Below are 18185 nucleotides of genomic sequence, written 5' to 3' on the forward strand. Positions count from 1 at the left end.
TAATGATTACTTTCTCTCTCTTTCTCTTTTTGCCTTGAACTCTGATAGAATTTCTTTGGTAGAGTGCCTCTGATGTCTTGTTCTTTCCTATTGCCTATTAGCCTCTTTGCTAACTAACCAGTATTCCATCCTTTAAACCACTAAATGAAAACTAAACAGTTCACCACCACGAAGAAAGAAATGCAATTGATTACCTTGATGAAATTTATTAAAATTACAGTCCAACAAGTTTTGTAGAAATATAGTCCCACGAATCTTGTAAAACAGGCAAAACCTGAACTCAGTAAAGTCTCTTCATGTTTGCATACAATGTATAAAAAATGCTGTAAAGCAAACTCCTCTAGTGCCGCGGCTTGTCAGCCTTTACAGAGTATATCCCTTCTTACACATCCCCTTCTTAAATAGTATAATTACAGACAGTTAACCAATCACAACCCTTACATTAATTAAAGGAAACACTTCCAATGACATTCCTTATTCATTCCATTTGGAATTAAAGTATTAAACTTCAAAATTAGGACAGATTCCATTTTCCAAAGTTTCTTTTCAATATCTAAATCGTACATTTGTTGCACTTGCCCTAAAATTGTAACCTGTAGACCCTGAATATTACCATTATGACATTCCTTAATATGTAATGCTACAGGACTTTCCTCTTTGCCTTTCCTAACATCCCTTATATGTTCCTTCAGGCTTTGTTTAAAAGTTATCTACCTTTCCACTATATACACTTTTCAGCAAGAGCATCTTAAATCATATAGTATACCCACACTGTCACAGGAAAATCTTCCCTTACACATAAAATTTTTACCATAAATTTTATCAAATCTTTGCACTTTGCATTCCATCCTAGCCTGGTCCATCTTTTCTACCTCCCACATTTCCTGCACTCCTTCTTTCTTTTCATGACTTCCTGGACTTCAGCATTCCCTATGTACATGATTTCCACACATGTCTTGAACACATATCTGTTCTGTAGTCCTTACACATGATCTTTTGAGGTGCTGTTATTCAACTTCAACTCCACCCTTTTCCTCTTCTTCCTGACCTGCTAGGGCCCTGTAAATTTCCTTGAAATCTTGTGCTTTCTCTGTAGTAAACTTCCAGGTGTTCAGCCTAGTCTCTGTTGACTTTAGGGCCTGCTACTGCCTGCAGCTGATTGTGGCAAACAGTGGTTTATGTTGTGGGACAACCATTTCACTGGGAATGGCTTTGGAATCACTGATTCTACCTCAGTGCTCTTTCCTTACTAGGAGGAAGTCTACCAGAGCTGCATGTTGGATGCTTTTGTACGTGATCTTATGACTGTCTCTCTTGCTAAATTATGTGTTGTCCACTATCAACCAATTTCCCAGACAGAAGTCTAGAATAGTCTTGCCATTTTTACACTGTTGACCCACCACTGTGGACCAGAGCAGTCCTCATATCCTGTTTTCTCTTTACTGATGTGCACATTCAAGCCCCCCATTATCAACACCAGCTCATGTTGTCCTGATTTATCTAGTAGGTCCTGCAACTGCTGCCTGAATGCACACTTTTCCTCACTGTCACACCCCTGCTGTGGGTCATAAACTGAGATTAAGAATACTACCATATCTTTACACTGGAATCAGATTGCCATGAGTCTGTCACTAATTCTGTTGACATCTCTCACTGTTTTCTAAAGCCTCTCCCTCTTCACAATTCCCACACCATTTCTAGCCTGTCCTCCTCCTGAGCAGTAGACTCTGGATCCCAAGCCAAGTAGTTTTCTGTGCTGTCCTTCCATCTTGCCTCTTGGATACATAGGATGCCTACCTTCCTTCTTATCGTAATGTTAGCCACTTCCAAGCTCTGTCCCTTCAGGAAACCTATATAGAATGTAGCATTCTCAGTTTATGTTTCGCAGGTTGATTGGTTTTATATCTAGCTTTCGGTCAACAGAGGTAAACCAGATAAATGAAGCTGAGCAACTGGGTACCACCCGACCAGTAGCCTACTGACGCAGGACCACTGGACTTTATGGAGAGCACACACACTGGCAAATAGGGGCACATAAATCCCTCCCGCCATTAGCATGGGTCCCTTTGTGTGGCCTGCTGTAACATGGCTCACTGTCTGCGATCCATGATCTTTTGTCTAAAGGACACTGTGCACCACAGTTGAGACCCAAAGAAGTTGTTGTGTACAACTCTTCCCAAATAGGCACCATCTAGAGTGTGCTGCTTTCCACAACTCCATTCTTGAGTGAATTTGATGTAGAAACTAGAAACACTCAGCGCATTTTTGAGGCATGGGAGAAACCCCAAAGAGACACAGGGAGAACATGCAAACTCCACATAAGCATTGGCTCATGGCAGGAATCAAACTCTGTTCTTTGTGCCTAGGAGACAAAGACCTTAACCATTATGCAAACATGATCAGCAGAGAATCATTGGACTGGTGCAGTACACTCATAAGTATGAAGGATATTATTTATTCAGTAATTAAAAAATATATGCCACTTTAAATTAAAATGATATTATTTGTTAATTGATTACCAAGAGTTATTTCCATAAATTATCATAGTGAGATCATCAGTCCATAGTTAGTTCATAAACCAGACATGTCAAAGTATTACTGAAGTAGAAGGAACTGTAGTATATCAATAATCAGTAGTTCTGTAGTGAAAGCGTAGGCTATCGAGGTCCTTATCAGTATTTACTGCTGCATTATTTCATTGCACATAGCTGTATATATATAATAAACAAAACAATGCAGTCCTTAATTCACAACAAGCAATAAACTGCAATAAAAAGCAACACCAAGAATTGCATTCATAAATAAGAAGTGTAACACTACTTAGTCAGAATTTCCAGTTTAATGACTAAATGAGTCATTCCCTATTGTTAAAGAAAACACAATTTATTCAGAACAATTATGAGTTCAGTTTGTGTCTCCATTTTCACTCTCTCTCTCTCTCACACAGTATGTGCAAACCCTTTTTCCTCTCCATTTTGTTACTTGTTTCTGCAAGCCCAGAACACGCCATGGTAGCTCAGCTGCATGCCTCCCAGGTGAGGGAGCATTCACCACCTCTGCCTACACATTCAAGATATCCTCACAGGGTGGGGATGGTGGCTCTACCCCTGGTGGCCACCTGGTGCATGGCAGTTTGGTAAGCCACAACTACCAAGAGGTACAGTACCTCGCAGACATGGATAGGGCATCAGTTCAAAGGGCTGTGGAGAGGCACCAGCACCTACTGCAATCTCTCCACTGGTGAGCAAAAGACGCTGTCTCAGTTGGCTCTGACCATCAACCCACCAGAGATCTCCTGTCTCACACCATAAGGGTCCCCTGCCAGGTTCCTCGGGGGGGGGTCAGTGAGGTCCTCTAGACCAGAATGGATAGCTGACTCCCTGATCTACTCCCCTTCCCTTTCTTCATCTTTCTGCCTTCTGTACATGTTGTAACTCCCAACATCAATCCATCATGCTGTTTCTGTGTGTCATGTCAGACTTTTATATTGCATCTATTCCTTAAATCAACACTGAACCCTCTATCCTACACCGTCTACCCTTTCTCCTTCTCCAACTTAACTGTTACAAACAAAAATTGGTAAAAGGGGGTCTATCCCCTACAAAACATATCTCCCAGCCCCTCCTGTACAACCTCTTAATATGTTACCTTTTATGTGTCCCTTGTCTTCACTTTTCCCTATTTCCTATCCTGCTTTCCTACCCCCTCAACATTACAAAAATCCAGTCAGGATATCCATATACAGGCACCCTTTATTGGGAATAGATAAAAGCTTAAAACAGTTTGATTTAGCTGCACAACAGTAGTGCTCAGCTTGGATCATTGCAGATTCTCATAGAAGATCTTGAGAGATCCATGAAGGCCTGTGCCCACAGCCACCTAGTGAAAATAACCAAAAGCAATATGTAACTTTATGAACATATGGTTAATTCTCCACCTAACCACATTGTTCTTTACTCATTATATAACAGTTAAGATGTGCAGACCTGCTATGGGCATTTCATCGCACAGCTGAGATTTTACAAATAAAAACCATTTGTTTGCACTTATTTACATACAGGCACAGCACTGCCAATCACTAGTTACTGTTGCAAATATGTGAACTGCAGGACTAGAAACAAATCCACACCCAATATGAGAACTAACGTAATACTGCATCCTGAAGAAATGAAAACAGTATTAGTTTATTATTTATTAATGTTATTTGCCTATGTTCACCAAGACAGGGCCAATAGCCACTTCCATTTTTCAAAGTATATCAAGGCAGAAACATTCCGCATAGAAGGCATGAGAGGCATCTGAAAGCTGACAAATTAATTCTTAAAAAATATATAACATATTAAAGTTTTTGTGTGTGTGTGTGTGTGCACACACACACACACACACACACACACACACACACACACGATTACTATTTTTAGAAACACCAGTGTACATAGTAAGCGGTCAAGAGTACATTCCACCATAACATGCACACATATACATAGGTATAAACCACATGTGTACAAGTATACATGGCTGTTCTCCAATCATACCTCTCAACTATCCAAATTTTCACAGACTGTCTAGACTTTTCCCTCATATTTTTGGTCTGTTTCTTACAGAATTCTGGTTTTCAGGCAAATCATTAGCAAATCATTGAGGACTGAAGTCAGAAAATAATGACAAACATTTAAGTTTCAGATTTCATACACTTCAGACAATTCACGCTAATGCAAAACCTGTTAAACTTTCTAAGTTTGTTAAGAACGATATTAAAAAATTGTCCCTATTTTGGGGTCTTTGTCTGCCCATTATTTATGGCTTTGTCCAGATTTCTTGCTCTAAGAGTTTGAGAGGTATGTATCTACCCCCCAGAGTCCTATCACAGTTAGGGTTCCATTGTGAAATAGTTGTTTAAGAAAAACAAATAAAACAATTTTTATCTCAGAATATAGAGAATATCATGAGTTAAGGAATGAAACATTGCCTAAAATTTGTCCTAGTGGGAAAGTTAGGAAACATTTCAGTTTGATGATGTTCAGCTAAAATGATAATGTTTTTGTTAGTAGTTAGCATGGACAGATCAGTGTTCAAAACCAGAACGTTACAGTAACAGAAACCTGAATATACACCATGCATTGCACAAGTCAAAAGTTACTCAAAACCAAACATTTCTTTAACTGTAGGAGTACCTGCTTTGTCTTCTACCAAGAAACAAGAGCTGAAAGACTAATTTATCAAAAATACACTTACACAAGACCCACGTTGTCTGTAACGTTCTTTTGAGTTAGCAGTTGTTCTCCTCGAGATTTTACTGATTGTAGCAGCTTTTTCTGCTCTGCCAACTGTTGTTTTAACTCCTGAGTAGAAACAGAATAAGAAAAGCATCTGTGCATCTGTACTTATTATGGAAAAAACAAACTTTGGAAAGCACTGAATGTAAACCGTGGTAGTTTCCCTGAACAGCTTAACAATATATTTCATTATTAGGTATGGTACATGTTACAGCCATTACATTTTTTCAAAACAACTTCTTCATTAAAATATAATACTAAATGAGACCATTAGAACAGGAATAAAGCAAAATACAAATATAATAAAAAGTGCACACCAAATTAGCACTTTTTTGTTTTATTATAATTATCAAGACATCTTCAGAAAATAAACCAGTAATATCAAGCTTTCCTTTTAAAGGCTTCTAATTTGAGTTGTCACAGAATTTAACCAACCAATACAATATAAAAATGCATACAATTTAAAGAGGCAAAACAAGTTATGCACTTCTATTTTTAACAAGCTTTTAATGTTACTAGCCATCAGTAGCTGGAATAACAGTGATATTTACATTTTATTTACATCTGTGCTTCTTTTACTTTCAGTGTAATTTCCAAAGCACCCAGATGATCACCTTTCTTAATCTATTCTAATACAAACTGCCTACACTTTTTGAATCCTTCACAATTGCCTGTATCTGTAATATTCTAAACAGCATCGAAACAAAGATACAGAGTCTGAAAGCTGCAAAATTTACAAAAAGCTATACTATGCAGAGAGGAGAAAATTGCCACAGTTTTGGAAGTACCCTCAAACACAGTGACAGATGCACAAGCCCCGCAAAAATTGAAATGGATCAAAGTAATGCTGAGATATTAGCAAAGAAGGCTAAAAAACTAATGCTGAAGACTGATTTCCCAACTTCTCAATGGGTACAACTCTGAAGAAAAAGCATACAATAGACTAAGGAAACTTAGAAGGATGTTGAAAGAGAAGTAGGCTTAGATGCTCACAGAGTAACGAGGCCTAAGAAGATACTCAAAGAGTAAGAAGGCTTAGAAGGATGTTAACAGATTAAGGAGGCCTAAGAAGATACTCAGACAGTAAGGAAGCTTAGGAGGATGATCACAGAGTAAGGAGGCCTAAGAAAATACTCAGACAGTAAGGAGGTTTAGGAGGATGCTTACATAATACAGAGACTTAAGAAGATCCTTACAGAGGAAGAAGGAGGCTTATTAGGATAGTCAGAGAGTCAGGGACTGAAATGGATGCTCACAGAGTAAGAATGCTTAGGATGATCCTCAGAGAATTAAAAAGCTTAGGAGAATTACTCACAGATACTTAAAAGGACATTCATAGATTAAGAATGTTTACGAGGATACAAAGACAGTAAGGAAGATGGGAAGGATACATAAGGAGGCTTAAGCAGATATATGAGGCTACTTACTGACACTTGTAAGCCTCCTGGACATTTGTTATGCAAACTGGAACATTCCAGCATTAAACAAATGTACTCAGATGTAGTAAAAAAGTACAAACACTTATAGATAGAGTTGAAAAAACACCTATTACAGGAGTAAAACTGCAGCAACAAAGATGAAAAAAAGGAATGAGGCAGCCTTATGACACAGAGCTATGGTATCTATCTGTACCACTGGTGACCAGAATTCAGAAAAAGACTCAAACTGTTGGTAGGAATGCCCACCAGTGGGATAGAATGAAGTGGCCATGCACCAGCTTTCCTATAGCAGTCAAGGGTTTAAGGAAACCAATGCTTGTGTAACTCTAAGGGAGACGAGGAGCCTCGCATGTCATCTCAGGCTAAATAGGGGATGGCTAATATGTACTAACATCACTGCACTACCTGCTATAGCAGCTAGGGGCCAAGATGGACCTTCATACATACAGTAGCTGCTGGAGCTATACTAGCAACTCTCCCCAGCATACTTTGTCTCCTGATGATAAAACTGAGTTAACACTTGGTTACCTTCTCAAGCAGTTAGGAGATCCACTTTGTGAAGGGTTACATTTGGAGGCACCTACAAAGGAGCCATTGAGGGATATGGGGTCAGAGGAGCATAAAAGGCCAGGGGAAATTATGAAGACAGAGTGGGGGACAGATGAAAAAGTATAAAAGAAGGCTGTAAAAAAAGAATACTGGTAGGTCTGCCAAGAGATTCAGAATGCAGGAATTCAAAGTTGCTTGCCATTTTATGTTTCAATATTTTTTTTATTATTATTTCTAGAGGAGGGTGTGGAATTTGCCCATTACTACAACAAAATGAACACTGAAAAAGTGGATAATGGTGTCTGTCAAAAAACATGAAGTCTGCAGTTCAGTCTTACATGTATAGAAAATGTTAATATTCAATCTCCATAAAGTTGGTACATTTCTTTCCATGAGGGCAGGGCATATACCTTTGTCACTTTAAATTATTTCCGTTTAGCAGCTGGGCACTTCAGGTTCAGTCAAGGCTGGCTAACTTCCCTTAATGCAGTTGAATTCCTGCTCATGCAACAAAACCCCAGGAAACATCTGGTAGTCAGGGAATCATATGAGTGATGAAAATAGGTAATCTTTTACATATTTAGCTTTCATCTGCTCATGGCCCATTTACTTGGAGCTGAAGGCTGGCATATGTACTTGAGTGCAGACTGTATTATTAAATATATTTTCTCCCATTCTGCAAGATCTCAGAATCAGTATATTTAGAGATGGGAGTAGCCTTTACTTCAAGGTGTGCAGGAAGGTTGCAAAAATAAATTGCTTCTTAATTTACATTCGATCATAAGTAGACTGTGACTTGCTCTATTGGAGGTGAGTTCATATGACTGGAACAAATGGTATTTGAGTAAGAAGAGTAGATTCTGAAAGAAGGCATTTTCCTGCCCATACTGAATTTCTGTGTGTGTGTGTGTGTGTGTGTGTGTGTGTGTGTGTGTGTGTGTGTGTGTGTGTGTGTGTGTGTGTCTGTGTGTGTGTGTGTGTGTGTGTGTGTGTGTGTGTGTGTGTGTGTGTGTGTGTATATATATATATATATATGTGTGTGTGTGTGTGTGTGTGTGTGTGTGTGTGTGTGTGTGTATATATATATATATATATATATATATATGTGTGTGTGTGTGTGTGTGTGTGTGTGTGTGTATATATATATATATATATATATATATATATATGTGTGTGTGTGTGTGTGTGTGTGTGTGTCTGCATGTGTATGTGTGGGCATGTGTGTGTATGTTTGTATATATATATATATATGTGTGTGTGTGTGTGTGTGTGTGTGTGTGTGTGTGTGTGTGTGTGTGTGTGTGTGTGTGCATGTGTGTGTGTGTATGCACAGGCATTTGAGCACTTTGTAGCCCCTCTGCAGAGGCTACAAACACATATATGCCCTAGACAGAAATAAACTTGATAATGCATTGGCTAAACACTCCCATTTAACTGGAGGGCATAGATTTAAGTTTAAAGCTATTGATCAGATACAAACTGACATTAGAGGTGGAGATAAGGGACTGCTCTTAGAGGAATGTGAATTTATTTGGCAACTAAGGCTGAACGCCTTTTGCAACCCAGGCTTGAATGAAGCGCGCAATATTTCTTGTCTCCTGAAGCTGAAAAGTTTGAACAGATGAAACTACTATAATAGTAATATGCGTTTAAGCTTTCATTGGGTATTAATAATTATCTTTATTTTTAATAAACCATTTGGTTTTAGTTTAAATTGATTTTATAAGTTTTTATGTATTCATAATGTTTGTTACTACTGTAATGGTAACATCTTGCTTTGTAAGTTGATACACAGAGTTTACTTATTTTTTAAAAAAAATAAAAAAAATGTGTGTTGTCACTTTAATTCCAGTGGTGATGCATACATTTTTTGTTGGTTGATTGATTACTTTTACCATGTGACTACTGAACAAAGCTTTTAAAAAGAATTTTGTAACTTGGATGGTATCTGATGGAGTTACTGTATATCTGGTGGCGAAAAGTGCTTCATATTAAATATTTATACAACACTTCAGCAGTGACAATCATGTACAACCAAGTTTTAATGTAAAATAAATACATTTGCAGAGCGGTTGCACATTTAGATAAGAACGCAAAAATGAAAGAGAAGAATAGAATCTTTGATGACCAGATATGTAGATGTCAAATTAAGGGATCTGCTCTAAACAGTGATGAATGATCTAATTTATTTTTCTTTTTTTTTTTTTTTTTGCTTTGTGATTGAGACAGAGAATATGTTGATAACTACAAACAACACAGGGAAGGGCATAATTTTAACACAAAAATCGTCTGAAAATAAAGACTATTTTAATTTTATGCACATGCTCATGAAAGACAAACACACTTTTTGACTATTCCTACCTTTTGCCTCTGAAGGCTGTTGTGGTGCTGCTGTGAGCGCGTCGTTCTGGCCTGTGCTACCCACTCCTGTACACTCTGACCCTGCTGGGAGGGCGAAAATGATTCATTCTCTTCTTTTTCTTGTATGATGCCCTGCTATAAAATTAAAACAACATGCGTGTATTTAACAGCATATTTTGTGCAAGTACAAGTACAGACAACCATGAAATCCTAGAATTAAAACAATACATTATTATGAACTGAAGTAACTCCCATCCCTGTGTATCTATATCAGTTTACTGCTAACCTGTTCAGCTAACTGGATTGTCCAAAACACATCCACCTTCTCTTTATGAATGCTTCTGTCTAGTTAGCTCCTTTATACTTAGGATTAACTAAATCAAAATGCATGACTTTAAAATGTACTGTCAGGTAATTTGAGGCTAAAACCACAATCTTTGGCTCTAGAATTCCCATATGACTAAAACACCTTGAACAGCAGCACTTTGAATGGTATGTGTATAAACTGCAATTTTCCAGAAAATGCCAGGATCGTAAATGCTTTCTTCTACTGACATCTACAAAGGTGAAAAGTGTGAGTTCTAACTAATTAATAAAAAGGAGAAAAAAATGCCTAAATGAAAGAAACAACACAGCAGAATTTGATAGTTATTTATAAAAATCTGAATATTCTGGCTTTATTTCCATTTTTCTCTTATTTTGAGTAGCTATGATACTTTTAACCATTAATCTACATGGTTCTAACTACCACAGTTCACCTTTTAGGTACCTGTTGGCTGTTCAAGAAAGCAAACTGTGTGGCCATTGAAACTGAAAAAAAAATGCAAACAGGAGAATATATATTAACTCACAGACTGTACAGTATGTTGGGGTATTCTCCACCCCCAACACCAAAGTACAAAATTCTTGGAGTTAGTATAAGTAGCAGCAGGGGCCCAGCTCCCTGCAAAAACATTTGACAAGTATGACAACAGGTTTTGAAATTCACAGGTAGTATGGTTAAATCAGAGTTTATTTTTTGAAGTGTTGGGACTCATGTTATCTGGCCTTGTAAATCTGACAGACAGCCCCTTCATTTTCACTAATTCCGCTAGGGGCCATTCTGTAGTTTATTCTCATTTTTCTAAAATATTTTCTCAAACTGTCTTGTTCCGTACTCAATCATATCATTATTTCTCCATTACAGAACAGGCTGAAGGTTAAGGAGTTGTGGTTAATGTAGACCTTAAAACACACTGATATTGTCTTGCTAACACTAAATTAATCACTCAGTAGTAAATACAACCCTAACTTAAGCCACAACCATTCAAGTGGCAAGACTAAGGTTAAAAAAACAAGGGTTATTAGGATGGGGGGCTCTAACATCATTGAAATGTTCTCCTTATCCTTACCCAGTGCTAATCATAAGTATCACCCCTTACCTAAACCATCATCCTTATCTTAAGCATCACACTAATACGGCTACAGCAAAGGTTAAAGTAATGATTTATCTTGGGCCTAAACATCAGTCAGGATGCCTCCCTAAGCCTAATTCAGTTTTAATCATAATCTTTCAGCTTTATTGGCAGAGTCAGTTTAGGTACAGAACCACCATATATAATATGCAGATACCATATGGGAAACAGAAAGGTGCTGAGGAATTTGGGAAGGGGTATTTACTCAGTATTATTTCATATGCAGAAATGGCTCAAGGTTCACAAAATACCTTACAATTTTATGTTATGCTAATATCCAATCTAACTGCCTGGATTCCCTGGTAGAATTAAAACACATTTGGTGGCATCAGTATCTTATCATATAGATTTACTACTTGTTCAGAATACCCTACATATGTTTTCATCTAAGCAGTTATATTTTTTTATTTATTAACTGTGGTAGCCATGATAGTCCAAGTGGGTTTGAGCCATTTTCACTGAAAGTCCAGGAAGAAAAACTTGTGATAATATAGGTATATGAAACATGCACTGATAAAGTAACCATAATAGGGTCTATACTTTAATACCATAGGAATAAGAGCAGCAAATTTACAGGATTTTATATGTGGCTCAGGCTGTCAGAAGAAAATGTTGAATGCTTTTGTGAAGATTGGGGAAAGATGGCCGAAGGCTGCCAGCCGTGTCGAATAGAATTTGATACATAATTCTATCATTTGTATATATAAATGTAAAATACAGGCTTGTGCTCTTGAATGAAAGAAAACACTGTAAAATGTGAACTTCAAGATTGTTGCAACATTGCCATCTGCTGTAAGGAAAACTAAGCCAAGCATTTCAAATGTCCTTTGAAGTTAAAATGATCTAAATAGTGGTGCTGAAGCGGCTGGCTGAACACATTCTTTCTATTGTCTTAACTTAAGGAATAATTGCTAGAGTGTATATGTGAAATGTCTTTTATTGTTGTAGTTTCCTGAGCAGGTGTTAGATTGCTAAATAATGTAGCCTTGTTGGCCTGGGAACTCCAAACTAAGTGTCAAAATGATGTAATGTGAATACTGGGAAAACCTAAGTGTCAAAATGATGTAATCTGGGAGGGCCTAGCAATGATGTTTGTTAGTGAGTTTAAAAACTATTGGAGAGTTAGACTGTGAACATTTTGATCTTGATATCCCACTTATCAGCACTCTGCCTGTTGTCTTATGGAAGTAGTGTCTTAGAGATATTTTTTGTAGTAATAGCTAGGAACTTAGAAGAAAGTTAGACAAGTGTTTTTTCTGTTATATCAGAACTTTCCTACTGTATTGCTTTAAGTTTCTGTGTGATCTCTGAACTCTTAGATATCACTGTGGTGTAGTAGAATTGTCTTGTGTTTTAATTATTTATTATTAAATATTTTAAACCATTTACCTGTGGCTGGTTTGTGTACATATAAGTAAGCTCTAGAGTACATTGTATATTTATAGAGTTTATTGTAATAAGCCACTCTAATAAGCCTTAGACTGAATAGTCACATTACCAACCGGATAATAGTACTGCCCAGTAATAATTGGACACCTTTTTAAGGGCCTTTGGGTAGCTGCTAAGTATTAGCTGGTGGTGGCAGAAATTACTACTGTATAGTCTTGGTAAAGGGGCAAAGCTGGAGAATCTGTGTCAGCCTTTCCCAGGAATGTCTGTGAAGTTGTATAAATACTTATCTCAAAGTGTGTGTGGTGTTTCAGCTACCTGGCCAGGGACATGAAGCACTGGTGGGACAGAGAGGGTACTGGAGGTTAACTTGTCAGCTAGGCTGAGATCTGGACCCTATAGCTGTGCCAGTGGGGAGTTTTATTGGGGACCTGGAGAGCAAGGGAGCAACCAGCCCCAGACTGACTGTGATCTCTGTGTGCACTTAAGGGAAATTGTACTTTACTGTGTGTATTTGTTATCCTTTCCTCTTATATGACATGCCCTCCTTGGTGTTAGTGGTAAGGACTGAGGCTCCTTGATTGCTGGGCCAGGGCACAGTCATCACAGCTTGTTCCTTTTGAATGGCATGCATAAAAAATTGGGATGAAGAAGATATAAAGTTCCCAAATACTGAACTATACACTACATCTACCATTATGGCTAAACACTTCTTATGTATCAAAATGGAAATTTCATAAAAAAAATGTACTTACTAGTAATACATTTTTGATAGCTTCACATACACAATTGCTGTTAAATAAATCATATTGAATCCTAAAATAATTTTGTATGAAAGCTAGTTGTAACTATATTGTTGTCCCTTTTGTCAATTATATCATTCTTACATTTAAGGGATACATGAATTCTAAAGGATTGTTTAGAAACATTTATTTTTTTTTGAAAATGTTACATCTTAAAAAATAATAGTTTAATCTTTTGGTATCAGTTCTTAAATGGAAATGATGAGGACATCCTACAGAAGGGCCTCGCTGAGACAGATACCTGGTGTCAGAGCCATGGCCTCAAGCTCAATGCCAAAAAGTGCATTGTCATCCCCTTTGGTAAAGACTCTGTACCCATGAACTACCACATAAACAGCAGTCTACTTAACACCGAATGTGTGATAAGAGACCTTGGGACCCAGGTGGACAGTAATCTCTCCTTTGATAATCACATTGCCACACTAGTCAGGAAATCCTTCTATGTGGCACACCTCATCACAAAAGGGTTCTCATCCAGGAAAAAAGAGGTCATTGTTCCCCTCTACTCAGCACTCATTAGACCCATTACAGAGTACAACACCCCTTTTGGAATGTACCTCACAAGACATCTGCAGCAACTGGAAAGGCCACAGAAGTACCTCACAAAGAGGATTACTGGCCTCAAACAGATGCCCTACACTGACCGTCTCAAAAAACCTCCAGCTTTACTCTAGCATATCGCCTACTCCGAGGAAATCTCTGCCTAACATATAAAGCTATGTTAAACCAAGAGCTGTTGGACATGCTACACCTTACGAAATCCCAATCCCTCCAAGCTACACATTCTAGGGGCCAAAACCTTGTCACCACAATAAACAGGACATGCTGGAGGGATAGATTCTTGTCCCAGAGACTTCCTATACTCTGGAACAAGCTACCCATCTATGTCAAGCAAAGTTCCTCATTAGCACTCTTCAAGAAAAATCTTGATGAGTGGATGGGAAATAGGAAATACACCCCGGGGATCACTTCTGTGGCTCTGCTCGACAGAGGCACAGGAAATTAACTTTCTTGGGTGGCGTAAGCTAGGGAACCTTGTTGGCTAGGCTTACTTAGGCCCTTGGGCCGATAGCCTAGTACCTACCTATGAACCTATGAAATAAAATACATTTGGCAGATTAACATTTAGCCAGATATAGTTTAGGAAAAAGTAATTTGTTGAGTTTACAAATTTGTAAGGAATTTGTTTGCGATAAAATAAATGTATCATTTAATGCACTTATGAAATCTTCCCCAAAAATTCTAGAATTTTTATTTACTATTAATAACAATTCAATTAGTAATACAGCATATTTATCTAGAATATATAAAATCATTAGTATGGATTTCACTTTTTCAGATTTTAAAGTTTTGTAATTATTCTACAAGTTTTAATAATAAAGTTTTTCTGATGCTAATAAAAAATTAATTTCAAAATCGGCTGGAAAATCAACCGCTTTCCTTTACTGCAAAATATTTACTTGGAAATATTTGCACAGAGCTTTCTTAACACCTCATAAAGTTGCATTAATATGTAAATCAGAAAATATTAATTGCTGAAGATGTGAAACTTTAAATGTTGGATCGATTCATACTATATTAGTGTGTAGAATAATATCTCCTTTTTGGATAGAATTTAAAATTTTTTTCTCAAGTTTTTTGGTCTGACTGATGCATTATCACTGATTCTTTCAGTGTGTTTAATGCTACAGTTTCAGACTTTATTCCAACATTGCAGGCTCCTCTTCTTTGGTCTATTTTAACTATAGTTAGAAAAGTTATTATACACAACTGGAAAAGTAAAACTATCCCACTATTCATAGAATTTGTACATATGGCTAAAAGTGTATGTAAAATGAAATGTCAAATATAAAAACGAGAACTCCTAATATTATATCTCAAATATAGCTTGGCAGAAATTAAGTGATTTACTTGAAAAGTATTAATGGTTTGATTATTTCAAAGGAATATTGTTGTAGACTTTTGTAAATAGTTAAATAGTTGTTTTGTTCTAACAGCTTTGCATTCCATGTATTTTTATTGTTAAAATTTAATAAAAAGATTAAAACAGAAAAAACATTTGTAGAATGCATGAAAAAAGAGAACAAATTAAGACTATAGACAGTTTAGTCCTATTATACAAGCTGCATTACATTTCAAGAAGTGCACCTGTCAGTAACTCCCTTACAATAAAACACAGTATAATCACACATCACGTGTGACAAGTCAATGAAGTTAGTTTTATTATAGCTTGCTTTGTAGTCCATATATGAAAAGACTTATGTGTGTTGCATAATGTATAGTTTATTTTATGATTTTATGGTTTCTAATATTCTGAAACATGGGCTTTTCTTCCAAGCTAGAGGCATACAAACATACATACTCTGCAGAACTAAGAATTACTTTTTTACAGTTAATTGTAAGATACTTGACTAGTGAACCCTCAAAGAGTTCATCTAGCTCTAATGCACACAAGATATATATCTGTGTGCACTGTAGCAAGAAAAGATGCAAATGTTCTCTTAAAATAGCTTGTTTATTGTGTACTATTCACCTACTGATATTCATTTTACTTTTAACAGTTTTATTATTTTATTTATTTAGTTAGTTAGTTATTACTATTTGCTCACTGGGTAAATAGGCTAGTCTACTGAACCTCGTCCCGTACATCTGAAGCTCAAAGACCAGAAAATAAATTAAAATCTAACTGATCATCAGTTTCATATACTGAATTTCATATACTGAATGAGTAAATAATAAAAAAGAGTGCACAATAATATTCACTGCAGGTAGGGTTATACCTCTAGGTCATAGCAGATTTTCAGAGGAGGCCCAAGGTGGTATTCACACTATACCCTGCATGCTCTAAACACAGAGCTAATTTCATTAATCTTAGAAGGTAAGGCAGCATTACTGCTGGGAGATTAAAATCTGTAAAAATGAAGAAAGTTAAATTATTAGTCAGCAGTTCCACAAAACAGTGTGTGTGTGTGTGTGTGTGTGTGTGTGTGTGTGTGTGTGTGTGTGTGTGTGTGTGTGTGTGTGTGTGTGTGTGTGTGTGTGTGTGTGTGTGCATTTATATACTTACATGAGGGAAGATATGGGGAGATTACATCTATCTCTTCTACTACAGTAGCATGTACAAGAAGAGTAAAGAAAAAAACATTTTTTTCAGCTGCTTTTACAGTATTTGTGTTTCTTCCTCCTACTCTATAACTTCTGTGACACCCGTGCCCTGGCCCAGCGATCGAGGAGCCTCAATCCTCACCACTAACACCAGTGGGGGGCAGCCCATATAGGAGGAAAGGATAACAAATATACACAGTAAAGTGCAATTTCCCTTAAGAGCACACAGAGATCACAGTCAGTCTGGGGCTGGTTGCTCCCTTTCTCTCCAGGTCCCCAATAAGACTCCCCACTGGCACAGCTATAGGGTCCAGATCTCAGCCTAGTGGGCAAGCTAAAACCTCCAGCACCCTCTCTGTCCACCCAGTGCTACGTGTCCCTGCCCAAGTAGCTGACACACACACACACACACACACACACACACACACACACACACACGCACACGCACACGCACACACACACACAAATACATACACACACACACACACACACACACACACACACACACACACACACACACTATGAGAAGAGTTTATACAACCACACAGACACTCTTGGGGAAGGCTGGCACAGGTTATACAGCTGTGCCCCTTTTCTCAGACTATACAGTAGTAACATCTTCCACCCCCCACTAATATTTATCAGCTACCAAATCCCCTAAAAGGGTGTCCTATTATTACTGTGCAATATTATTATCCAATTGGTAGTATAGCCCATGGCTAAAGCTATTAGAGTGGCTTTGTACAATTTTACCAAAGGCATGCAAGTACTCTAAAGAGTTTAAATTATCTCTACAATAACAGCCACAGTTGAAAGGGTTTTAAAATATTTAATAACAAATAGTCAAAACACAAGACAACACTTTTTGCTATACAGTGCAAGTCAAGAGTTCAGAGATCACAGAGAAATACTTAAAAGAATTCGGTAGTACAGTTCTGATGTCACAGAAAAACACAGTCTAATCTTTCTAGTTTCTAGCTATTTCTAAGAGAAAACACAAGTCTAAGATAAACTTACATATAGAGAGCAAATGCAGTGCTGAGTTGCATGGTCAAGACAAAAATGCTTAATGCTCTCTGATTCTCTCTGTTTTTAAAATCACATTCCTGGTTCACATTACATCATTCTTCCCACTTCCCTGGGTTCCCATGCTAACAGAAACTACATTTACATTCTTCACCTCTGGGCAGAAACCAGAGCAATAAAGGACATTTATGCATGCAAATTCTGGCCATTAACTCTGGCCTTAAAACAATAGCAAGAATTCCCTCATCTAGACTGACTGGAGCCATGTTTACATCAAAGGGTCACAACATGTTTTATTTGGTCAGAAGAGTGCACTGTTGTTACATTATTTTCCAGTTCCACATGTAACACTATTTTTACCATTTAAGACAACAAGCCTGTGGTTTACATTAATATTTACAGATGACAGAATTATCTCCAAAATTCTATCTGGCTAGGCTGGCAGCCTTCATCTATCTTCACCCAATCTTCACATATCTCTCCCCCCAACGCCCCCCCCCCCACAGAACTCAAGCTATTTTTTTCAAGTGACCCTTGAGAAACACTGCTTGAGAGGGTTAGGTCTATCTGGGTATACCTTACCCCATTCCCTGTCTTGAGAGCCCATCTGCATTGGCATTGCTAATCCCACTGCAGTGCTGCACTGACATATCATATGCTTACAACCCTAGGCTCCATCTTAGCAACTTGGCCTTTTGCTGGCTGACTCTGTTCTTCCTTGTCAGGTCTGTGAGGGGAGTAGCTATGGTACTATAACTGGGGACAAACTTTATGTAGTACCCT

The 18185-nt window shown here is 37.6% G+C and overlaps 1 protein-coding gene across 3 annotated transcripts in view; it reads right to left on the bottom strand.

Moving 5' to 3' along the window:
- Nucleotides 1-18185, bottom strand: part of SYNE1 (spectrin repeat containing nuclear envelope protein 1) — a 2173401-nt gene that overhangs the window by 1222993 nt on the left and 932223 nt on the right. For 2 of the 3 annotated variants that reach the window (XM_044089035.1, XM_044089105.1), the window contains 2 exons: nt 9626-9760; nt 5236-5342 (listed from right to left, as the gene is read on the bottom strand). In XM_044089035.1, the coding sequence (XP_043944970.1) occupies nt 5236-5342; nt 9626-9760 (242 nt within the window). The remainder of the gene's footprint in view (nt 1-5235; nt 5343-9625; nt 9761-18185) is intronic. The other variant, XM_044089189.1, reaches the window with a different exon arrangement.

The sequence above is a fragment of the Protopterus annectens genome, chromosome 1.part0 (genome assembly GCF_019279795.1).
Source record: "Protopterus annectens isolate FY-2018-M chromosome 1.part0, PAN1.0, whole genome shotgun sequence".
Classification (NCBI taxonomy): Eukaryota; Metazoa; Chordata; order Ceratodontiformes; family Protopteridae; genus Protopterus; species Protopterus annectens.